Consider the following 26,326-nt stretch of genomic DNA (forward strand, 5'->3'; position numbering starts at 1 on the left):
TTACGAAAAACCATCGTGAAACATATGGGAAATGCAGAAGAAGGTTTGTATGTACAACTTGAAAACTGAAAAATTTTGCCCAAAAATGATTTTCAAATATGAAATATAATACATTTTTGTCCAAATTGCTGATTTGTTTTGACATATTTACAGTATATTATATAGATGTTTTCATTAGTTTGAATTTGCACAGTTGAAGTTTTCATGTAAATTTTATACAGAATAATTGAAAATTTTGCAAACCTCACTTACTTTTAAATATAAATCTACTTTATCGATAGTAATTACTGTATCAACATTGAAAATTGGGAATATTCCAAAATTGAAGTATTTTTCTGATTGATTAACATCTGTTAAAAAATTACACTTTTTACACAATTACATTATATCTGAAACATATCTTGATATTTGATATTAGTCTTTAATGAGTGTAGAATCGATCACAGATAAAGATAAAGGGTTGGGAGAAAATCGGGATTGTTGAATTGTTTTTGTTTAATCTTTATATTGGTTAAACTTGTGCTATTAGTTTTTACACACATATCGACTTTATTGAGTAATAGATAAAATCTACATGCTAATTAAAAAAAGTAGATAAGAGTTACCAAGCTCTGAGGAAGGGTGAAATGTCTCCGAAAACTTGCCAAGGGTGACTAATTACCTCATGCAATTCACTAGCACTTGATTTTCTCCCAGCATTATAGTAAGTTTAAATGTCTGGTCCCTGATTTTTGAGATAATACTTTCATAAATAATACTTTATTTATTATAGTCAGCTTAAAAAGATCATAGACCTATTATTACTACGCGTTTTTCACCTGTTTATAGATGGCGACCAGGGGGGTGATAAATATACATGTTTGTAATTTATTTTAATCACACTGTTAATTTAAACATTTTGTGTACGATTTACATAAATTCATAGTTCGATGTCACATTTTTAGGACACCATCTTGAGTTTTTAATTTTTGTGTAAAACTGTTGCAAATACAAGGTGGTTTGCTATAAAAAAATATTCGGTAGTAAACTGTAAATAGAGTAAAATGCCGCTAAAATTTTTTTGTAAAAAAAGGATTTAACAAAAATCTCCGTTACCTTTTGATTTTTCATCGAAATTGTAGTCGTTGAGGGTAGAATCAACGTTAAATTAACTAAAGAAAGAGTCACATACTGAATCCTTTCAGACCATTTGATAGCATTTTCGGTGGCAAAAATCGGTAAAATTTATACATTCGATATATTTGAATCGTTTCGAAAATTCACTGCTCTGTGTTGAAACCCTCATGAGATTGGCAAATGTAAAAAACAAAAAACAAAAAAAAAAAAAAAACAATCCCTTATCTTCAATACCCTTGAGTTGTTTTCATTTGATTGTCTGTATTTTAATTTTAACTTGTACTATTCATTTTTTTAAGTGATAAAATTTTTGTAAAACCTCGATTTTCTTATAATATACGTCTTTTGGCATGTTTGATGTACCATAATTCTAGAAAAAGGGGAAATCCTTTCATGGATAAATTTCAAAGCTTATTAATTGAAATAGGTTCTTGTGAACTTGGCTAATCTGTAGGAAGTTTTGTCACTGAATTGTTAATTTTTGAAAATTTTCAAAGATTTTTCGATGTTTAAATTGTACAGGTTTGTACCACCAAAACGGATTTCAGTTGGGCTGGAAGTGTTCAGTAGATGATAGATAATTTAGAAAATGTAACGTAAATTTTGAAAACTATGTTAATTTTAATGAGAAATACATTGGTAAATATGCATTTTTTTATTTCTAAGACGGTTTTATCTGTAAGAAATTAAGACAGTGTATCATCTCAACGGAGTGAGTTAGAAAACAAACCCGCTTTTGCGGCTCTACACCATTCACAGTCTAATATCGCACAATGTATTTGTATCCCATATCGAACAACCCTTTGGTGACACAAATAAATTTTTTTTAAGGGTATTATAGAAATTGGTGACTTGTTTGTATTGTTATCTAAGAAATTTGTGGTGATTAGTGAGCGTTAGTCGATTTTTCAAGAAAACATTTTCTTTATCGTGCCAACGTTTCGATCTTTATTGAGATCATCTTCAGGGCCTGGGATTTACAGTTTATATTTAACAAATACATGTAGGATGTGGAAAAAAGTGAGTTTATACAATGCAAAAAAATATTTGTATATTCTATATTGATTATATAGACGGGGTTAATTGTTGAAAAATTAGACTATGTGAAAATGTTTGATGTGGGGAATGTGATGAATGTTTTATATGTTATATTATATGTTTTGTGTGATGTGATGATGTTATATGTATGCTATCGATATTGAATTTGATAAATGATATTAACGTAGCTGCGACTGAGTTTACATGTGTCTATTCTGTAATTGATGCTGTGTTTATCTCTGTTGATGTAAACCATTTCTTGAGGGGCGTCGGTGGCCGCACAGTTTAGTCTTTGTCACGGCGTTCATCACTGTAAGGTAAAGGTCCCGGGTTCGAATCCAGCGGCCCTGCATTCGAACCCGACATACTTACAATTGGGCTTTTTTTCAAAAACACTGGCACCCTGAGGGTTTATATGACCTCTGTTGTTGCGAACCCTCGTTAAAAAAAAAAAAATAATAAACCATTTCTAAAAAGTTACGTTTATGTTTCTTTTGTTCTGTGTGTAATATTTTAGGATTGTTGAAGTCGAAATTGTGTTTGTGTTCAAAATGGTGGGTAGCGAGTGCTGTAGGATTTTGCTTGGCTTTTTTGCAATCATAGATATGTTGCTTTACTCTCTTATCACATTTTTTTACATACTGGGATGTAAGACCGATGTAAGTTGCCGGACAGTTTAAACAATTGATTTTGTAGATTACGTCAGATTTATTTGTTATTGGTGTGGGATCTTTAATTTTGGAAAAAAGTGTTTCAATTGTTTTATAGTTTTTGAAAGCTATTTTAAAGTTATCGGAAGAGAGAAATGTGTTTAATTTATGTGATAGGCCGTGAATGAATGGCATGGAAGTTTATGTTGGTTTGTCTGCATTTGATAGATTTGATGTAGTATTATTAGTACTAGTGGATGGTGTTAATGTTGAGTTGTAGTTGTTGATTATTTTGTTGATTATGTGTTTTGGGTAGTGATTGTTATGGTGGATCTGTTTGTACTTTATGTTTTTATGTTATGTTACTACTTTATGTTTTTGTGGGAAATGATTCATGGCTTAGGGTAATAATTATGTGAAGTAAACCATTGGCCCTGTTTATTATTGTATGAAGAGGATGGTGAGATGTAAAGTTGAGGTAGCGATCTGTGTTGCTTGGTTTTTGATACTAATCTGTGATTATTGTGCCATCTGGTTGTTTTATTACGAGTGTATCTAAAAATGGTGTTGTTTTTGGATTTCATGTGTAAATTGTAGGCGTGGGTGAAAGCTATTAAATGTATCTAATGTCGTTTGAATTTGATCTGTGGGAACTACTGTCAATATAATCATCTACATATTTAGTGAGGAAGGGTAATGTGAAAGGAAGTTGTGGTATTTTCGTGTTTAATAGATGTGTCATAATTATGTTTGCAAGTATCGGGCCTAGATTGATACCCATGGCTATGTCAAATACTTGTTTGTAAAATTTATTATTGTATGTAATGTATGGTGATTAGTGAATTCTGAAACCTACATCACACCAGACCTTATCTCACGATTTCTGAATAATTGTATGTAAAATAAAATAAATTGTTAAATTTAAACAATGTTTGTACATAAATCCCTGGCCCTGAAAACAATCTCAATAAAGATCGAAACGTTGGCACGATAAAGAAAATGTTTTTCTGAAACGGACGTCACACCAGACTGCATCTCCCGATTTCCGAATAATCATTGTTATCTAATTTATGTTATCTATCTCGACGGAGGAGCATATTTTACAGGATAAGGCGTCGAATTTGAAGCAAATATTAAAGAGTGGATTTTCGAGCAGTAAAATCCCTCAGAACGTGCAAAAAGCTGTAATAAAGGTAAAAATAAAGTAAGTTTGAAAGATTTTAAAATAAGCATCAGAGAACATATATGCAATAAACAATTTAGGACCACCATTAAATAGTAAAAATTTAATAAGAATAAAGTAGAAGAAATCATATTTGTTCGTAATTCACCACCATATACAAACTAGGTTATACCTCCTGTCATCCAGAATATACGTAAATACAGATAAGACCCGTTCTACATTCATACTTGTTTGTCTGAAAAACCAATTTTGCCATCAGTCTTCAGTTACAGAAAGTTCTTTATCTACAAAATTAATTAGAATCTGAAGATACTACGAACTTTATATGCTTTACTGGCGTTATTACTTTTTAGGTCGTCCAGCTCTGCTCCCATGCCATAGAAAAATTGACTTCTGGGCATGAGAAAGTGGGAAGTAGAGGTAGAGAGATACGCAACTGATGGTGTTGGTGATGATGATGATGATAATTTTACCTTCAATTTGTTTACTTCATATTGTTAACCGATTCACGTTATGTATTTGCCCTTTTTTCTTGCACATAATGATAATAATAGTTAAAAAAGTGTAATTTTGTTCAAAAGAAAATTTGTGTCAAAACAAAGTTATTTCCAAGATTTTAATTTCTGTCTTAATTTCATTGCATTTAAAATAGCACAAAAAGTTTGAATTGCACGTGAATTTGTCATTTTCAAATGTCAATTAACAAAAATTAAAATGACATCTTTTGTTGATATGATAGAATATTTCCACAATTTATTTATTTTTCTCAAAATGGTCAACTTTGTAGTTTGTAGTTCTTACTTATAATCGACTGTAAAACTGAAAATATCAATCGGTGAAGTTTTTACAAAAAGGGGTAAATCTGCTTAAAAACACTTTTTTATTAATCCAATGTAAAATGGACGGGTTATAGATTTCGCTTCACTTATGTTTTAAATCGCAGCTTTCAGTACTGTAAGTAGATGTCCATATTTATTTACCTTGTGAATTATCAATAATAGTTGTATTGTCTTGATACATTAAATTCATCGAAAACTTGACGACGGAACTATTTTTTCACTTCCGAATTTTCCTTACCACTAATTTTCTAAAATTTATTTTTGTAAATAATATAGGCTGATATACAATTATAACAAGATAATGTACATGTCTAGAGTAAGTCTCGTTTTCTTGAGATGAGCAGACGTTGAATGTAGATCTCCTTGACCGCCTGTTGATCTTCACTCCCGCTTCGATGTTCGCTGAAAGATATGAGTTCGAGGCCGTCCAGAAATAGATCAAGAGGAAAAAGAAATTAATATTTTATGAGTCTTCCCTCGGGAAAGTCGATTTCACGAAAAACAGGAAAAAATACGGTTTTTAGCCTTCGTAGCACTAGAGGTTCAGTATAAAGTCTTTTTTTGAGCCATAGGTGTTACATTTGTCGTAGCAGCGATTTATTATCAGGTAAAATCATGTCAAATAGTAACAGATGTTAAAGGTGAAAGGTGAAATTTTTGATTATTCCTATTGTTTTTGTAAGGAGCTTAATGATAAATTATGATTATTATTCATAAGGTGTAAATTACAGTATAATCCAACGAAATGTTGAGTAAACTCTCATAATGAGCATAATCTTTATATGAAATCAAATAGTTATTTTCATTTAAAGTTTTAAAATACATTTTGTAAAATTTTCTAACATTTTCTTATTAATCTTAGTTGTAAAAAAATTATTGATAATGCAGGAAATGTTACATCATGAAAGAGAAAAACATTTAGGTTAAACGTGTAATAAACCTTACATGACAAACTTGAAAAATATTTCTGCTTTTAGGATTTAATCAAATTTGCAGTTTTTGATCTTGCAAGCATTAATGACCGATCATCTTAACCGACCTATTATAATCCGAAAGTGCCTTATAAAATATGAAGTTTTATCTGTGATTCAATCTCGGTAGTAAGAAGTAGTACAATACCATTACAAGAACCATCATTAAATTAAAATATATGCATATAGAGGTGCATTTTTTATTTTATTGTTGACCTATGTATGCTTTTGAATGGAAATGGTCATCTGCCTTGAGGGGTTGAGGCATCATGTTGACATTCAATTAAACAATTAATTAAGGTTTTTAGTTGAGATGAAAAAAAGTTAATGGCACGAGTGGGATTCGAACCCACGACCTTCGGCTAGATACGCCGCTGCTCTACCACCTGAGCTATCGTGACCTCGATCCACTCGGACATCAACTCCCCATCTCAACCCCACCTGATGAGTTTTCCCTCCTTTTTGCCATTTTTCAAATGTCGTGTAATCGGTTTGGATTCTCGATGACAATTGAAATGGTGACGGACAGCTTTAGTGAAGTGTACTTCCTTTTTAAATCATTAATTCTCTATTTTCGTGGTCCGCTTGACCAATTAATACAAGACAATTAATTAAAGTTTTTAGTTGAGATGAAAAAAAGTTAATGGCACGAGAGGGATTCGAGGTCACGATAGCTCAGGTGGTAGAGCAGCGGCGTATCTAGCCGAAGGTTGTGGGATCGAATCCCTCTCGTGCCATTAAATTTTTTTCATCTCAACTAAAAACCTTAATTAATTGTCTTGTATTAATTGGTCAAGCGGACCACGAAAATAGTGAATTAATTCAATTAAACGTTGAAGAAAGGATAATAATAGACAAGAAAATAAGGAATTATTGCACTTGACGAAATCTAAATTAAAGGATACTTTGCGGTGCTCTCTGAGGGATTTGTAAACGGCAGAGTTTGAGTATAGAAAACGTCGAGCGTTAAAAACGGAACATAGTTCGAGAGATGTAAACTGAAAACTGAAATTGAATTAGGGAGGTGGAAAAACGGACCTGTTTTTAATCGTAACGGACAGGACCCTTGGTAGGATTGGGACTTGTGTGAACATTAGCATTACAGATATATTCCCTTTGTATTTAAAATATTGTTGAAACTTGTTCAATTAACAAATTACAAGTTTTTGTTATTAAAATTAAATAATGAAGAATTATCATTTCTGAGTGGTGCTTTAAAATCCCTTTCCAAAGTAGTCGGGTTGGCTTTTGCAAGTTTACATTCTCCTTGCCTCGGGACAAATTTAGTTTACCTGTCCAACGACATATTTCTTCATTTTGTAATGAACAGAAATTGTTGCAATCTCATCCATGTAGACTTAAAATGTCACAATAGTTGAAAATTATTAAATCCACGGTTAGTAATAAGTGAAATGAAAAATTCACACAAAAAAAAATCGTTTTTCTCACGGTTCACTATACGGTTCATTATATATAAAATAATATAATATAAAATATACATTGGACAGAAAACTAGATTCATAAAATCTGCAGAAATAAATAGTAAACTAGTAATATAAAAATAAAATATAATACAATTAAAATATAATGATATGTGTAGAGGTTAGTGACCGTTAATCGATAGTTATTCAGATATCGTGAGATGCGGTCGGGTGTGATGTAGGTTTCAGAAAAACATTTTCTTTATCGTGCCAACGTTTCGATCTTTTATTACATAGACGACAAACACTTTGAGTGAATAGAAATACTTTGTTTAAATATAAAATATATTTTGCATTGTATAAATTCACCTTCAATAAAAGATCGAAACGTTGGCACGATAAAGAAAATGTTTTTCTGAAACCTACATCACACCCGACCGCATCTCACGATATCTGAATAACTATATAATGATATGAGAGATTAACATTAACAAGAATAGAGCCTTGAGTTAGTAGAAAATCAATGGGAACTTCATAATAGGATTTTCCATTTTGCTGCAGCGTACCCAACTAAGGAATTTCTGTTTTAATTTGCTCTAATAATTTAACTTAGGTGTTGTAGTGAGGCAACCAAATTAAGGAGCCCCAGTATTCTAATAGGGAACAGACGAGGGATGTGTACAGGAGGGTAGAAGTATATATACGGACGGGGTAGGGTCCTTAAACGTCTGAACTACGGGGCAGCGTATTTTCGTTCCAAGTTCAAGCCCTGCTGCATGGGTAAGGACTCGCAGTGGTTTAGTGGTGAGACCCCTAGCGGGTAACTAGAGAAGGAGCTCCGTTTCATTCGTGGCCGTGGACCCGTAGTACTTGCGTATGACCTCCGAATTACCTCCCGACCTCGTGGGAATCAGACAGATCGGATTGCCGAGAACGTATAGCCAGCGAGGAGCTATGACTACGCTGACGGCGTCCCTCGAATGCGTGAGGAATGGTGGACGGGGGCGGGTGCTTGTCGGACGTCTGAGCTGCCTTTACCATAGGCATGGTCTCCTCTAAGCGGTGGTTCGAGATCTCACTAAAATCAAAACCGCGGCCGGAGCGCATCCGGAGGTTTCGACGCTAGCGGAGCCCCTACTCAGGGAGATAGAGTTGTCATCTCTATCTAAGTAGTGCCTGGGAGACTTGGTCGATGCATTTCGACCACTTTTTGGATATCCCTTTACGCGCGGCACTGGTTAAGTGCACAACGTTACCCCATCCCCTCGGAGGGGTAAGCGGGATAAGTCAGCATGTCTAGTCTGTGGATTATCGGGCTTCTACACCAAACCTCACGGAAGAAGCAGATTTTCCCTGCGTGGAGGTGAGTCGCTCCTAACTTGAGAATCTAAAGTGTGGTAAGGCCTGAAGGCTAGGTGCGCACGCTAAAGAACCTCATTGTTACATGACATTGCGACCCCAGTGGTTCACTATACGAAGTCCATAAATCAACCACATATTTAGATAGATAAACTGCCGTTTTTGCAATAGAAAATAATGTGTGCTCCAGTTTTATTCCCCCCCCCAAAAAAAATGTACTTAGAAAAATTAAAAATACATAGTGCAGGACTGTGAAGGCTTCTTTGTATCACTCCTCCCAGTTCTTAGGACAACCCCCTTTAACTATATAATATCTACATTCGAGCACCCGCCTCTTCGCAATAAGTTTGTATTATTTTAAGAATTTTGTTAGAAACTACGATTGAAATCTACAATCTACGTATACACTTTTTTGGCAAAACTTATAATATAAAATATATTATTAGAAATTAAAAAGTTCTTTCGTGATGTCTTGTAGGCGAATTCCTTTTAGCGAATATTTCAAAAGATTATTACAACTTTTTATTCTCACTAATAGAACAAACCTGGGAAGAGTTTGGTGGCAATTTATCATGGATATGATGATATTTAAAAATAAAAAAATAAAAATGTAAGATCAAGCGCGTTTTAAATATTACGGACAAGAAAATTTTCCCAATTGATTTGAAAGAGTTAGTGAATCGATTCAAACGATTGACTTTTAAATTTTTCGTCCTGTTTGGGTGACGGTGGGCAATAATAATGTTAGTTGTATCTATTTTTATACATAATAAACTCATAATTACAATACTCGCTATAACCCATTAATTATATTCTGTTATGAAAGCGCTTTGACAATGTGTTTTTATGAATACAAAATAAACACTCGCGTTGGCAAAAATTGTTTCCAAAAATTGTCGACGCCCACGAAGGTTTTCCTTAAAAAACAACTTATTATTTTTGAAGTGCATTTGCACACTATTCACGTTCGTAACGAGCACTTGATATTTCGTAATTGAGACTGCGGCAATCCATCCAACTTGGGCAAAACCGTTTAAAAAAGAAATCTAACTTTTGGAGTTAGAAAGGAAATGTTATGTAGGAATTGTGTGATATACTGTTATTATTTTTTAAGTGAAAAAAGATGTTTTCCCTGGTGATGTAGCACGTCCAGTCGTCACGAAAGAGGCAAATGCATTAAAAAATATACGTCATAGAGAGGAAAATCCTTCGGCACCGTTACAGCCACTCGCCTGACCAGGCGACCTTTCGCATTGCGACACACGTATAGGCGTTTACCAGCTATCACGGAGAGGCGATCTAGTGCAGGTACATCACAATCATTTATTTACAAAGAAAAAAATCCGGTGGAAAATTTTCCAGGGCCGTTTTTTTCTAACATCCCGTAAATTTACGGAACTGCGCGTTGACAAAGTGGCGAGTGAAAAAACAACTTATGTTGTTCCAGATCTGTCTATCAGATTGATGGCAGCCTGCACAATGAAGGGCGCGGCGCATAGCTCGCTCGTCAACAAATCATGCTCGATGGCGCCTGTTCTGAACCGCTTACGAACAAACGTGGGAGTGTCTCGAAATATCACGGTAAACTTATTATTTGATTTGAATGAAAACAGTAAACATAAATGTCATGTAAAACGAAAAAGACGAACCCTCAATCGATTCATCTTTAATGATTCAGACACCATTTTGAAACAGAAATGTGGAAATTCCATAACGGTTATACAGTGAATGGGAGCCTGCCATGTGAAGCAATTATGCTCTGATTTTGTTAGGTTGTCTGTTTACTTAAACTATGTCAACATGTATATATCCATCGCTCAATCCTCTATTCAGTGCTTCAGGCGCCATTTATAAAAGAGATATGGTTACTTCAAACCTTCTTGAACAGTTAATCAGTGAACGGTAATCATTTTAGTGAAGTAGTTATGTCCCGTTAGATTAAGCCCTTGTGTTCACCTACGTGTTCTGAAATATTATTAGATATCCGTGAACCCAGAAACTCCAAAATCCAAATGAGTGAAAATCTTCCAGGTGAAAAGTTCATGTCAGATTAAGTCTACTAAATTCATTTAAATTGTTAAGGGGCATCAATGAATTCACTGTTTAGTGCTTCAGATACCACACCATAGAGGAAAAACTAAAAATTCCAATTTTTTCTAGCGATTATAACTAGTAAATTCTGCCAAGTGTAAAGGTTATGTCCTGTTAGGTGAGGTCTACGGCGTGCACTTAAAATATTTAAAATATTGATGGATACCTATCAAATAATCCACTGTTTTAGTGCTTCAGATAACATTTTCTAAAGAAAAATTCTAACTGTTTTACAGCAATTATCTAAGTGAGTGAAAACCTACCAAGTAAAAGGTTATGTCATGCTAGATTAGGTCTTTAGAGTTCCTTTAACTATCTAAAATATAATGAATATTCCTGAATTAATCCACTAGTTAGTGTTTTAGAAACAATTTTGTAAATGAACTCTAAAAAGTTAAACTTTTTATAACAAATGTACACTGGGTGGAAATATGCCCAGTGAAAAGGTCATGTCCTGTCAGGTTAGGATGACGAAGTTAATTTAAATTAGTGGGCATCAATCAATTTACTATGTGTGCTTCAGATACCAGTTCACACAGGAGAAACTGAAAACCTCAATTTTTTTCTAGCACCCAATTTTGTAAATGAAATCTAGAAACTTTTAAACATTTTATAAGAAATATACAATGAGAGGAAATCTGGTAAGTGAAAAGGTTATGTCTAGTCAGGTTAGGTCTATAGTGATCACTTAAACTTTGTAAAAGTTAAATGAATATCAATCAATCAATCCACTCTTTAGTGCTTAAGACAACATTTTGTAATAAAAACCTGGAAACTCCAAACGATCAATTATAGAGTCAGTAGACATTTGTCAAATACAAGTTATGTCCTTTAAGGTAAGGTCTATAGTTACCTGATTGGCACTTGATTTCACCCAAATGCTTTACGCCATCTTGAATGAGGTATCTTAGAGAATAGATAGACCCAGTGGAGTGACCACATTATGCTGATCATTGAAATCTAATTTTGCAGGTCAATAACCACCAGATTTAAGGCATATAAAATTTTGTAAAATAAAAAAATAAAATAGTCACTGGGATCTGAGAAAACATCTTCACAACATAAGAATAACTCGGTAAACAAAGGAAACCCAGCGAATGGAAGTGCAGCAACGATAATCAGTGTCCTAGTTCTTCTTAGGAGAAGGATCGAGTCGATTGAACTGAACTAAGGAAGTGGCCCATTTCAAGTGGGAAAGTACAGCAATCCAGAAAGCTGCAGTGCCTAGTATCTATCATCACCATCATCAGACACGTTTCAGAATTTCTCCAATTTATATATATTTTTTTAAACGAATGGAAAAAAACTAGCACGTGATTATGTGTCAATTTGGAACCAACTTGCAAGAATGAAAGGTTATGTTTGTATTAAAATAAAATAATATAATAATAAAAATTGTCAATTAGATGTTGATATTTTTAAATATAAGCATGTAGTTAATGTTAAAAAATAAATATTTTTCATAGAAAAATTAAATATTTGTTTTCATAGCTCATCAGTTTGTTTGTAGATAAATCGGGTTGAGCATTATTCTCAGCCTGTCTGGTTACGAATATCGTTTAAATTGTACTTTTTTTGTGTTTGAAATTATAATCCGGTTAATGGGCAATAAGGTAGCAATATGTTAATTTAAAATTCGTTCCCTAGGCGGAAGCCTATTGTACACGAAGGCCACGTTCCCAACCCCTGGCAAATAACCCGAAATAATTCTATAATTAGTGGATAATGAAACTCTTTCTCTCCTCTGGCACGTTTAAGTTGAGAATTAGGATTATAGGTTTTTCCCTCGGAAATGGGTCAAGCCCTGTTTGCCTGTAATCCAGTTCGATTGGATTTAGTAATAGGTAATTAAAAAATTCCGATCGAACGATCGGAGCCTTACGCGAGGCGAAATGGAACCGTGATTCCAATAATCCTTCTTTATCGCAATCGCTTCCGCTCCTGTTTCAAACTACTTAAACGACATGAAACTAAAAAAGAAAAAAAAGGGATTAACTTAAAACGGTCGGGCCACCGGAAAACAAGTGGGAATGTAAATAAGAAAATTTACATAAATATGTAAAGGTAAGTGTAAAAGTAGAAAAAATGTACATACCACAGCGGTGTGAATAATATAAAACCCATGTCCTGAATAACAACAATAAATAATTAACATATTTGAATCAAATTATTGATATTTTAATGGCACGTGCGAACCTAACAATCGAGAAATGTAAAAAATCTCCTAATATTTATGTTATAAATTTATTTAAAATACATATTAAAATTTTAATTGTTTGTCCGTTTAAAACATTCTTTAAAAGTCCGCCTGATTTCACAGCCTAATTTACTTGTTATATTTTGAAAATATAATAGTCACACAAAAATTAAAGGATCTTGTCTGCATGAAGCCTAGTTCTTCTTTATACCATTTTGGAGAAATTTTTCCAAGAAAAAAATAGTTAACTATCTTACAATAATGACTAAGAAATCGGAAGATTTTTTTAAATCCACAAACCCTTGATTGTAGGGCAGATCGCCTTTCTTACTTGTTTACTGTTTAATAATGTGTATTTCAGATTAAAAATTGAAATGTAGCGCCTCTTATTAATATGGGTATGTAATAAAAAAATTGTATATGTTATTTATTATAGGCTACCATAATAGAGACTAATTATTACCAAACTGCACTGCATTTTATACAAAATGTATGCATATTTTTTAATAATTTCAATTAATTATTCTTTTTATGTAAGGGCCTGGTTGAGGTGAAAAAGGGAGTGTGACGAGGGGGATTCGAACCCACGACCTTCGGCTTCATCTCAACCAAGACCTTACATAAAAAGAATAACTAACTTAAAGACGTAATTTGGTCAATTAGACCCCTAAACGGATTAACATTTTTTAATAATGATAATAAGTAATTTTAAGTATTATTATAAAACTGTTGATGATCTTTAAACGTGGTTGTTAAAATTTCTTGTTTTGTAATAATAATAAAAGTAATTTGTATGTAATAACAGGTGAAAAATAAAAATTAATTTTCTAACTCGCATGACTACTTTGGTCGATGGTTATTATATGCTCACTTGAAAATTGTTTTCTTAATCTAACTTAAACAAATATACTTATTACACATTTATGAAATTTCTATTAATTTACACTACTTAAAATATTCAGATTTTGGACAAGGATATGACTTTTTTGTAAAGAACCTGTAGCTTGATCCTCTTTGAACAACCTGGTCAACGTGGTTCAACTTGTTTCGTCTATCTGACAGTTTCTTTTGTCTCTTCAGTGATCAGTGTGATTTTTATTTGTTATTTAAAAAAAATTGAAGGTGTGAAGTACGAGTGACTTCATAATCTGTGTTGTATCTTCGTTTAATTTATCATAAATTCAGTTTTTCAGTTCTTTTTGTTATTACGCGGTATTTCTAAACCTGTATTTGCTGCATTGACCTTTGTTATTGGTTTTTTAACTTTGAACATGTGTAGTCTATTTTTTATTTTACGAGGGTTCGCAACAGCAGAGGTTATATCAACCCTCGGGGTGCCGGTGTTTTTCAAAAAAAGCCCATTTGCAAGCATGTCGGGTTCGAATGCAGGGCCGCTGGATTCGAACCAAGGACCTTTACCTTACAGTGATGAGCGCCGTGTCAACGCCTACCGTTGCGGCCTGAAGTCTATTTTTGTTAATAATATTTGTCCTATATAGTTTATCTATAAATTTATTTGAATTTTTTAAAATTCAAAGTGGTTCCGTACTAATATAAATATAAATAAATAATTGTTCCTTGCATACATTGTTTATTTGCCTGCTGTCTCTTTTATTTTTCACTCCACTAGCAGGTTATTGTGTATACTTCTCTTGTCAATTTATTATCTCAGATGTGATTAATTAATTTTGTTAATGTTTGTTAAAATTGAAATATTGCATTGAGATGCGTACATCCTGTAGCTGAATTGTATTCCATCCTGGTCTGGCTAAACCCGCTGTTTTCTCTAATTTGCTTATTTTTCAGTTTGTCTTGTTTCTAGGTACTGTATCCTAGTGTATTCTGTATCTACAAATGCAATTTTTTCTGTTTTTTATTTACGAAGATTAAATAGAAAAGTTTTCCATTGATTTTGAAATTATTCGTCCATCAAATATTAAAATATTCACTGACACACTAAAAATTCATATTGTCCTTGTAACAAAACTTACATTCCTATATGGAATCCTGGCGTAATATAACTGTTCACCAGGCGAGTGTCATATGTGAATATTTCAAAATGTTTGAGCCGATATTAAAAAATTATGCATTCGACTCTGGGGGACTGGAACCGTTGCGAAAAAGACGTTTTGTAAAGAGTGCATCTCCTTGTAAAATGTCAGGGGTGAAGTTGGCTAAGGTTGACGTCACTGGTGACCCAAAACCGTTGCCCTCGTCAGCCGTTTCTCAGGGGGTTGGAAATTCCGGAAAACCCGGTCGTAAACGTCCATCTAGGACAAAGCATTCCTGATAATAAAGCTCATATTGTTTCTTTTTGGGTTATTCATATGGGCTGGGAACCACCCACCGGTAGCGAGATGGAAGTGTACGAGAAGAATAATCAATTTGTTCCTACGACCATCGAATCCGGGATGAGTACGATGAACTCTTTTAATGTATTCAATGTAAGAGAAAAATAAATCCATTGAGAAAACTTAAAAATAAGTTAAGCTAATGCTCTTTTAACAATGCTAAATAATTCTCCTAAACACGATTTGTTCATGATATACAATAAATTTATTCGATGTACAACGCATCAAGCCTTCCTTGACATAAATTCCCATTTGTTTTCAATTGCGAAAATCAGCTCCCATTTCAACATAAAATTATCTCAATTGTTCGAAACTAGGAAACAACTTTGGCAATTAAATAATAAGTTAAGTAAAATGTTAATTAATTTCTGATTTCACTCTTTTAATAAACAGATAAAGAATTATACTTTTTGATTTGACTTAGTTGAGTATGCATTGATGATTTAAGACCTAATACGACAAGATGGCAAAAAATGTTTTCCATGTAGGAAAATCGTACTGAAAGATTTACATATCTCCAAATTACATGAAAAAATTAGTTGAAAGAAACATTCTTATCCTTACTAAATGCTTAAGGTCAATTAATTGATGAATCTTGGGGTATTCCTTATTGTGGCAATTTTTGACAAAGTCGTGGAATTTTATGAAATCAACGTTGATAAAGAATAATAGGTGTTTTGGGGAAAGAAATGGTTGGGTTAAACCGAATGAAACAAATATTTTATTGAAAAACAACTTTTAAGAACTTGTGTAAGATTTAATTCAATAATTTTCACGTACAATTTGCAGTCAGAAAGTTTTTTTTATTTAATCTTACACAATCGGATACTGATTTATTCACTGAATGGTTTGAAATATTGAAATATGACATAAAATGTGTACAGGATTTAGAACAAAAAATGTTTTTAACTAGCTTGCTTCGTTGCAAAATGTATTATCAGATCCGGACTTTATTAAGAAAAATCTTGAAAACAGGATAAAAATGATCTAACAAAAATAAAAATAAATAACTTTCAAACAATCATTTGACCTTCATGTTATAAAAGGGATTATTTTGTATGCGATTAGGCTTCCAAATTACTGTTATTTGCTGTATTTCATTTGTGAAACTAATAGCTTTGGACTCTTTGGTATTTGGTGAAGAATAAGATTTAATATCGAAAGTGTGATGGTGTAAGTGATGTGTAAAGCTTCGTGGCGGATTGACCTTGGCGGTGCTCGTAGCTTCTTCTGGTGAAAGTTGTTTACCAGTGCTTTAAATGTTTGAATTATTTTGTAAGGAGAATGGATAAAGACTGCGACAAGAAATTTTATTTTTTTGTAAGCCTTTTTTTATATTTTAACTATTTTTTAAAATAATAATAATTAATAATAATATTAGGATATCTCTCGCAGATGAAAAAATACAAATAAAATAGTTTTTTGACGAGCCGCATTGGAGGTGCACTGTACAGGTGGGCTCGGCGCGGTGCAATTCCGCTTCAGTCGTCTGAATGAAGAATTTGATTGTTGGAGATCGCCTGACTTAGAAGAAACCGTCGCCGGTGGGGTCATGGACCCATGGGTAGTTGTTGGGACATCTGACGCAGGTTTGGAGATTGATCGTTTCACCGGGCACCTCTTTGCTCGTCAGCTTGCAAGAATGGGGAACCCAGCAGGCGGGAGGTCCCTCGACGGCGCACTTCTCCCTCCAAGGCTCGAAGTTCTTAACCTCGGATATCGTCCTCGGGTTCTGTATCCACTGGATAACTTGGGTCATCGTCACGAAATAGACGTCGTTGTATTTGCTGAGGACGTCGTCGATCCAGTAGAGGAAGGCGTCGAGGAACTCCGGGTTGTTCTTGAGCCAGGCGGCGTGGAAATACAGGCCCAATGGCGCTCTGTTCTGGTCGTAATGCCTGTCGAAGTTGTGGCTCAAAAAGTTGAAGAACTGGTCGCCGGTGAGGATGTTGGAACAGGAGTCGACCATGGCGCAACCCGGGAGGTACTCGTCGAAGTTGGGGTCTTCCCTCCTGTCAAGTTCGTTCATCACCATTTCCCAGACGGCGTGGCTTCTAGTCGGACAATGCTGCAGATTTCCGTGACATCTGTGAGGCATTCTGAAGTACATGGTGTATGGCCAGAGCGGGGGGTTGCTCAACGGTGCGGTGATGGTAGAGTCGTAAAGGAAAGCCTGTTCTTCCATCATTGTAAATTGATTGTTTCCTCCTACCCTTAGGTATGGAGCTCTGACTCCGACGACACTGTTATCCGTGATGTTGGCGTACTTCTCTACAATAACCCTCATACCGGCCATCTCCTTGGCCCAGTCGTCGACGGTAGCATTGCTCCAAAACTGTTCATCGTCGTTGTGCCTGTAAAAAGTACAACGTTAGTAAAATAGGGAAAGGAAACAGAAGGTCAAGTAAAACGAGTCTGATTTATGGCTAGGCAGTATTTTTATCCCTGGAATCTTGAGCTCAATAAAGTGGGCGATGACGAGAAAAGTCACAAAGTAAGGAATTTAATTCGGCAACAGGTTTTCAAGGTTGTAATTAATATATCACTAAGAGCACATTTACACGATAGTTCCGTAATGGTGTCCTTAATCGGAGGAGCAAATGATCTATGCTAATCATATTGTCGGAACACATTTTATAAAATTTTCGATTTTATAATCCATATATTTCTTGAAGGGATTAACAGAATGAATAGTACTTGGCGTTATTGACTTTAAAATATCAAATTGAAGCCAATTTAAATTTTAAATTTATCACGCGAGTAAAAATAACAGACTTCTTATGTGCTTGAAAGTGTACCTTAATTTTTTTAGCCCGCATTTTAATTTCCTCTAATTTTTTGGACAATATTTTATCATATATTTATTATCAGAAAAAATTATGTTTTTTTCGTTAAAGTTAATAATATACAGGTTTTCACCTTTACATAACATTACAGTTATAATATTTATGAATGGTCAAATATGACTCAAATGAGGAAATAAATAAATAAAACTCTGACAGTAAAGTTTGGAAAAGGGGAAGATATTCGACGATTGGTTTTCGGCTCAATCTTGAACTTTAATTATGAGAGTGAAGAATTAATTACTTACGTGATAGAATGGACGGCAATTTCGTGGCCTTTCCTGTGGGTTTCCTGGACGGCAGAGTAGTTGGTGTATTTGTGAGAGACGAAGAACGTGGCCTTGATGTGACAGCCGTTCGGGTTCTTCCTCTTCGAATGGAAGATCTCTTTGTATAACTCGATGTTGTTGTTGTTGATGGCGTCGTCGAAGGTGATCGTAATCATCTGTGGGATATCCTTGGCCGGGAGGTCGTTGGGAACGCCGGTACCGTCCTCCGAGCAGAAGCAATCGGGCAGGACACAGACGGCAGGGTCGCAAGGCGGGGCCCTGTTCGGGTCGTTGTCGTTATCTGCAACGTGAAAACGTAATGAAAAACTGCGGAGAAAGTCCACGGATTATGCAATAGTTGCACAATTCTCCCTTACCGCAAGTGTTTTCGTCCGATCCGTCGGTACAGTCTTTTTCGCCGTTACAGAAAAGCCCTCTCTCGATACACGCGCCATCCCCGCAGGCCAAAAATCCGTCCTAAAATTCACCTGCTATTGAATAATTCGGGACACGAAATGCACAGCCCGATGGGCAAACGTACCTGGCAGAGAGGTTCGTCTGTGTACAAAAGAGGTTTGACCTTTCTTTCCTTGTTCTTCAGTTTACAATTCTTGACAGCATCCTTCCAATCGCAAGTTTGCTTTTCGATATCGAAGAACAAACCAGCAGGACACCTAATTGCTTGAAGCCCCTACAGTAAAAAGGAAAAATTAACCTTCCATTCTAGGATCTTTCGTTTACTTCAATTCTATTAGAATTTTTTTCATCGCAAACAATTTAAATTCTAATTGTAGTTGCATAACGGTTTATAGAAAAATTGAAAATTCCTACAAAATATAAGAAATAGAAGTGTTCTTATAAATATAAAACATTTTTTAGATTCTACATTGTAAAATTATGTATCGATTAATTAATGAAGTATTTAAAATTTATGTTGTTTTTAAATGATCTTTTTACACGGACATAGCAATAAAGTTTGAAAACATTGAGGCGTTCGTGTTTTTTTCCCAATGTGTTGAAAATTAACTAATCGAATGAGAATTTTTCATATGACCAGCGAAAAGGAGTGTAAGAAAAATTAGGTGATCTTCATTGTCACTGCTGCCAATCGTTTTCTCTTAAGCTCTGTTAATTACCGACAAACCCGTCAGAGGAGTATTTGTGCGAGAACCGCAAACATCGAAATAGTATTTTTACACTGGGACTTTAAAAAACTGACGTCAGGACGACTTACCGAAGAGGTACACTGTATCACATCTCTGCAGTTGTCTCCTTCCCCTGCGACAAGCCTGAACCACTCGCCGGCGTCTTTATCCTTGCATAATTCTGCCTCGAAGCTCTCTTCTTTTTTGGGCGGGTCCTCTTGCCCGATCGCTGAAATATAAAAGGGGACATTGAAATTGGCACTAAAAAAAAGAAGTCTGGCCTTTGCAACTTGTTGCGTTATATAACCGCTATTGCAGAGCCGGATTTTCAAACATGCATTAATTAATGCGGTTTGGATTTACTATGGGAATTGCAGTTTAACCTGATTATAATTGCCGATTGTTTTAGTCCTTTTTAACGCCTATTACAGAAAAGAGGGCAAGTTGCACAATAAATAGTTTTGTAGGTGTAAACTAGTTTTATGAAATGTCTCGAACATTTGAGATTGAAGGACGTGTCAGACATGGGATTTTAAAATTCTCAAAATATAAGCAATAAATCCAATAGAGTTGATGTAAAGCTATCCTGTAAAATTTTATTGAATAGTAAACTTGCCATATTACCTTAAATTTGCACCCTTTTGACCGATATATAATTACTGAAATCTCGATAATTAAAAACCTTTTTTAATTTATAAAAAAAAATTAAACAACAAAACATCGTTTCTTTAACTCCAAACGTCAGTACTAATCAGAGTATTAGGTTTTGAAAGAAATAAAAAACAAATTTTATACGAGTAATTTAAAAGGTGGAAGATACTAGTTGATGAAAATCCTGTTCGTTTGCAATTCCCGGCATTCGTTGTTGGGATGGTAAGTAATAACTTACGGTTTGACATAAATGTGATGAAAGTAAGCAAAAGTTTAATAAAAGCACAGTGTTTGTTATGTTTTCAGTATGCTGCAAGAAGATCTGCTTTGTATCAAAAGTTTGCGATTTGCTTTATCATGAATTGAAATTCATCATATCAAGAATCGACTCAATTTTCACAGACGTGACCTTGGAGTTTCTCTTTTCGAGTTCTAGGTCAATTTCTAAGAGGGCTGCGGGGAAAGTTATTTTGTAATCCCCTCAGCTTCAGCGCGAACAATTCGAAAGCGCCGGAGGCGATACCTTTTCGGTGGAAGGTATTTTTCTGGTAAATCAGTCAAAAAAGAGCCATAGATACGGTGATCTCTATTGTAAAACGATGAAGAAGCCATAAATCCATCTGCGAGGTATAAGGAGATTCGAGACGTACAAAATTGGCAAGTTCCGGAAAAAAAAAAAAAATATATATATATATATATATATTTCGTCCTATATGTAGCTTACATAAGTATTGGCATTTTGTCCAATGAGGAAAGGAAAATGGATCTTGTTGGACGAATTCCTTTACGCTAGTTAGCGTTAAAGCCAGAATGTCAGAAGTCAAGGTTGCCCCTTCGGAAAATCACATCTTCCTTAATTCAAGCAAGTTTTCGAGGAAATACTTGTGAAATTCAAATAATGTGCAAATGTGTTTTGACACTACACTGCCGGTTCTACTTATTTACTACTTCCTTGCATGGAAATTGGAAGTTGCTGGGTATGAGAGAAATTCTGAAGCAACCGGTTTTCATCGCACTGTTTTTCAATTAGAAGTGGTGAGATCTGTTGTCAGCCGGACATGAATTCAACACCCTATTCGTGGTCGTGCATTCTCTTCTCGGAACGTACAATCCAACGGAGCCGGTTGCAGCAGAAATATCTAAAAAGTGTTGTTTTCTCCAACGATTTCATACCCGGATACGCGAGGCTCGAATCTGCGAATTGTGAAACAAAAGCACTTTGCCTGTCAGTATCTGGATTGAAACTAATGAGGATTTTCTCCCGGGCCCGATGCACTTTCCGTCAAGCAGCCTTCACTCATGCTCACCCGGCAACGCCCATTCTTTCTTTGTTGAGCGGAAAAATTGGGACGCTTGCGCAAATCATTGTGATTATTTATTACAGTACTATAATTTACGATACCCCGTTGAATGCTGGGCAAATATATTTGTTTTAAATCACGCCTAGAGCGTTTTTGGCTGTTACAATATGCAACGAGGAGTCGTTATGTAATATAACCTCAATATGCAAAGAATGCGGAAAAAACACAGAACGGCATTCAGCTCCAAATTTGCTACCCAATAATCCACCCAAAACTTGCACAATTTGACTTATCTTTCTTTTCTTTATGGGATCGTGTGGTTTCGACATTTTTCTTGCAACTTTCAAACGAATTTGTTTTCAAATTTGCAGTAAGTTTGAATCGAGCTTAAAAAATTGGAAAATATTAGTTAATGTATCAATTAGGATTATTTTGTTTAGTAAGGCATTTGTTCGCGTTTTGAAGGAGAAGAAACAAAAATCAGGCCTGACAACCAGTGGTTCAAATCACTTTTTGCATTCGTTTCGCTAAAATCTCCAGCGGCATATTTTTTGCCTAATGAATTCCAATCGTCCGTTGCAATCGATTTTAAAAACTTAATTAGCCTAGTATTTACAATACGGAGGCTAGTTCGTGTCTTCAGGCCACAGCTACTTTTTCCCAGACGAAAGCCGGCAACGGCCTTTCCCATGTCTCTAACAAAAGGTAAAATGGTTAAAAACCAAGGCCCGTGGAAACCCAAGGACGATTTTATTTAATTCCGTGCGATCCGCGTTCGATTGGATTCGGACCATCCGAAAGTCTCTTTTGACCGTTTTCAACAAAAAATTGACGATTCATGCCTGGTAATTCATTATTGAAATTCCGTTCTTTAAGACATATGTAAAAAGCCGCTACTTGGGAAAAATAAAATAATTGAAATGTTTAGTAATAATAATTTATTATTAATACAATGAGTTAATTTATAATAAATTGAGTTGTGAAAAAATAAAACATGAAATATGAATAGGGGAGGTTTTACAATATTTATTGGGGTTGCGTTATTGCCTTACCTAGGAATTGCCCTGCTAATATAATTTATTTTTGGTATTTTGAGAAGAAATTCGAAAACACCTACTGGCCTTGTAACAAAAATAATAAGACGATTGAGCTAATAGCGTTCCATAAATTTTTAAGAAATAAAATTTCTTCTAATATTAAAAATAGAAATAGTAAGTGATATTAGTCAAAATGCTACAAAAAATTCAACTTGTTAGTTTATTTAAATTCGCGCTATTTATTTTATACGGTACAACTACACATCTAAATCGATATCGACTTAATTGAGGCTAAAATGTTGACAATTATGCCGTTTTCACATAGGCGATTGTCCCTGCGCGGTTTTTTTCCGCAAGTCCTCGACATTATGAAACCCCCCGGCACACGTAAACGCTCAAACACGCCCAACAAGTCACATCTAATTTGCATGTTATGAAACTTACTCTCACCCGCTTAAGATCTGGCCTGTGCACCTTAAAGCCTATTTCAAATTCACTAATAAAAATCTTCGTCCGTCTTGCTGTGCCTGTTTATTGGTCGAACCCCGTAGCCCGGATGTACTAGAAAAATATCCGTTTCTCTGATTTTTGAAATTGTATAAATTTTTAATTAATTAATTAAGTTTGATTTGGTATTGTTTATCTGAGACTTAAATCATACACAATACCATTGTTTAAAGTATATTTTATATGGTTGGTTCTATTGTTATATGCATGGATGGAATGTTAAAGTGTATAAGCATAAATATTCTTATTGATGATAAAAAACATAAAATCAATTTATGTTCCAAAACATAACAAAAAAGTTAGGAACTATGTTATTATAACATTAATTACCGTCACATGGTTAAAGAAAATAATTAAAATGCAATATTAAAAATAGATAATTACTACGAGTAAACCTAATTATCTTTCAAGTAACAATAAAAAATCATTAATGACTTTAAAAAGACAAGAGCAATGAACAATTAATTACCAGTGCCTACAGTTATATTTAATAGACTAGAACCAATTACAGAATTTTGTTTTATTTGCCCATTCCATATTGCTACAATAAATTATTATGATTAAAAACTATTTAGAACAAACATTTTATGTGAATCTCTAATATGTAAAATTTGAAAAATGTACCTGACTTGTTCAATTTGTGGTTTGTGTTTAATTGATAGGCAGCTTGATAGATAAAGTATGAGAAATTGACCAAAGAATCGCCGGATGATTTATTAATTTTATATTTCAAATTGGTAGTTATTATAAGTCAAAATTGAATAAAGTTTATTTTTTATTTTTAAATATTAGTCCTTCCTTGTTGGATCTTCAAATCGTATTCCTTTTACAGTGGAAAAGCCGCTCAGTTGTGTACTAAAATGTACAAATTTCACCTTCCCACAAGATTATTGTTTTGCTTTAAGCTTCTAGTTGCACCTAGATCTTTACGAAACCCGGACTGTTATTGCAGTTGAAATTTTAACATTACAAACGTTATATTTTTCAACTCCGTACAAGGATTTCGCAGATCGGTAAATGCCCTCTCGCGACACGGCCGTTATCCCGGCATACAAATCAATTTCGTCTCAATTCACTGATATTTTCTCCGTAACTGGAGGACTGAAAATGAATTTCACAATGATTGCGCGTCAGTGTAATAACATTCGCGGAGGCCCGTTTTCTTAAACAGCCCATTACAAAAATTCTTTATAATTCCCGAGTGTAAAAGTGAGATGGAATTGTTTAAATAAAATCGTAAATGTCGTTCCAGGACGGTTAAACCATATTGAAAACAAAATCCACCTTTATTTATAGAAGGAATGTTAATATTTAAACCTCCATAATATGAACAGCAACCTGCCGGTTTATTACGAAGGTTAAAATCTTTCCGTGTATTTACGAGACAACTTGACGTCTATCGCAGGCCGTATAAATTTTTTCATCAAAACTTGATCATGATTATCATCAACTCGTTCTAGTGCCAACAGCTCGGAAAATCCTTTAGGATCAAATCCGGTTTTATATTTCCTCAAAAATACCACTGACACAAACGTGGACGGATTTTCCTAGGTAACTATTTGAACTACATTAATTTAGTTTAGCTGGAGGGGGCAATCTACAACTATTTTGAAATTTGAAAATGAAATAATTTATAAAAATTCTGTTCAGCCTTGTTCACCAAATCTTGTTTCGTATCGTCTGCTTAAAACAGGCTAATTAAAAAAGAAATCTATAATTTGCAATTTGGAGTGGAATATAATTTGGGGCAATCAAACACCAAAAAAGTTCACATCGTTGATGGTGAAAACAACGCATTTATAAATTTCTGCTTTGTCTCATTTGGATTGAAACATTATTTGTCTGTGTTATTGAAATTGAGTCAATTTAAAATGCCCGGAGGTGAGAGAAAAATCTGTTTTACATAAATCCATAGTACTATTGTGAAATAATTAAAAAAATATAATAATATACTTAAAATTAAAGAAATATGACTGCGAACGAATATAATGTGGTTAAAATAAAATTCCGAGTAAAAATAAGAAATTTCGTGCCAATTAGAAAAATATGAATAATTAAAATTAACAACAAATCAGAAAAATTAATAGCTGTGACACTTTAAGACAGAACCAATTTATACATTGTTTTGTTTAAAATAGCAAGGTTATGAAATTTTTTTAAAAACTTTTCTAGCTTCTGGGCCCTCGAAGTACATCATCTGTGGTTGCAATTGAAAATTAATACTATTATGAAATAATTGCAATTTTTTGTACAGCATCTTTTAAACAATGTAATGTAAATGAACATAACATTATTTAAAAATGTTGGTGTTGAGATATATGTCTTCTTATGTGTTCAATCGCAAATATTAATAATTTAAATCGAGAAATATTATACATATAAATTATATTGTCAATATTCATTACACTGAAAGTTTAGTATCATTGGAACGTTTTGAGTTTATTTAAAATTATTTAGTGTAATATAAAAGTTTAATACCAAAACGTTATCAAGTCAACCCCACCCTTAATTTTAACGGGTTTAGAATTAAGATAAAGAAATGATTTATTTTTTCGGCTCCGATGACTTTCACGATTGAATTTTTTCCCCGAAAGTGAGATTAATTGTGATTAGTGGGGGATGCTATGCCTCCCACCCTCGGGGGCGGCGGGGGTAGTGGGCTTGGAGGGGCGGCATTCCCATTTTCGACATCATCAGCTGCAGCAGCAAATCATACCTGATGCGATGGCAGCAGCGAAGAAAAGAAGCTGTAATGTCCTGGACATGGCCACGGGACACACTAATGGTCCGGCCCCACTACTCGCCTTCTTTATATATCCGTCCCACATTCACCCTCCTCGGGTCCGGGCTTAGTCCCCCTCGTCCCGGAGGAGAGCGCCACGCACCGACTTATAGTCCTCCTACCCCGGCTGCGATTTTCCGCACCATCCCTCTTTTTCCTGGCGGCCTAGGAAATGTTTATGACCTCAAACACTCGTCGGTTCGACAAGGCGGCTGGATGTTGAGGTTTAAAGATTATACAATTATTTTTAAACTGGCTCAAATCAAAACCCTCATGAAGCCAACAGTCTGAAACTGGGAACCCTAACGTATCGCCACCAGCCCACAAATTAATTATATTTTTTTGTTTGAACAGAAAAATAATGGTGAGATTTTCTTTTTGAGAGTCTGCGGGGTGATGAACCTGCCATTGATGGTCTCCTATTATTTTAGACTACTTACCTCGTTCTTTTGGCCTGCCAGACGCCCTTCGCCTTCCCATTTCTTGAGGGATGGGCTTTGTGCCAGTCAGTAGTGTATCAGGATTTATAGTATATCGTGATGATCAAGCAACAACCAAATATAATATAATATTAT

General features: G+C 34.5%; 1 protein-coding gene and 1 long non-coding RNA gene across 2 annotated transcripts; one reads left to right on the forward strand and one right to left on the reverse strand.

The window, feature by feature from the left end:
* The first annotated feature begins 9,751 nt into the window (after nt 1–9,751).
* LOC106670608 lies at nt 9,752–12,082 on the forward strand. The gene is made up of 3 exons (XR_001341097.2): nt 9,752–9,885; nt 10,025–10,158; nt 11,641–12,082. It is a non-coding gene; the product is annotated as an uncharacterized LOC106670608 (long non-coding RNA).
* A 4,551-nt stretch (nt 12,083–16,633) lies between these two features.
* Nucleotides 16,634–25,792, reverse strand: LOC106670633. The gene is made up of 6 exons (XM_014401147.2): nt 25,686–25,792; nt 19,563–19,702; nt 18,870–19,019; nt 18,706–18,805; nt 18,308–18,629; nt 16,634–17,570 (listed from the first exon to the last, which is right to left on the reverse strand). The coding sequence occupies exons 1-6, from the start codon at nt 25,732–25,734 to the stop codon at nt 16,742–16,744; spliced, it is 1,590 nt and encodes a 529-aa protein (XP_014256633.1). The 5' UTR covers nt 25,735–25,792; the 3' UTR covers nt 16,634–16,741.
* Nucleotides 25,793–26,326: the final 534 nt, after the last annotated feature.

The sequence above is a fragment of the Cimex lectularius genome, unplaced genomic scaffold, assembly GCF_000648675.2.
Source record: "Cimex lectularius strain Harlan isolate CLEC.00 unplaced genomic scaffold, Clec_2.1 scaffold58, whole genome shotgun sequence".
In the NCBI taxonomy this organism is placed as follows: Eukaryota; Metazoa; Arthropoda; class Insecta; order Hemiptera; family Cimicidae; genus Cimex; species Cimex lectularius.

Coding starts and splice junctions, on each gene's coding strand:
- LOC106670633 (XM_014401147.2), bottom strand. CDS start 25,734: ATGTCCAGGACATTACAGCTTCTTTTCTTCGCTGCTGCCATCGCATCA. Junction 19,020..19,562: donor TGATACAGTGTACCTCTTCG/GTAAGTCGTCCT, acceptor TTTTTACTGTAG/GGGCTTCAAGCAATTAGGTG. Junction 18,806..18,869: donor CAGACGAACCTCTCTGCCAG/GTACGTTTGCCC, acceptor GGTGAATTTTAG/GACGGATTTTTGGCCTGCGG.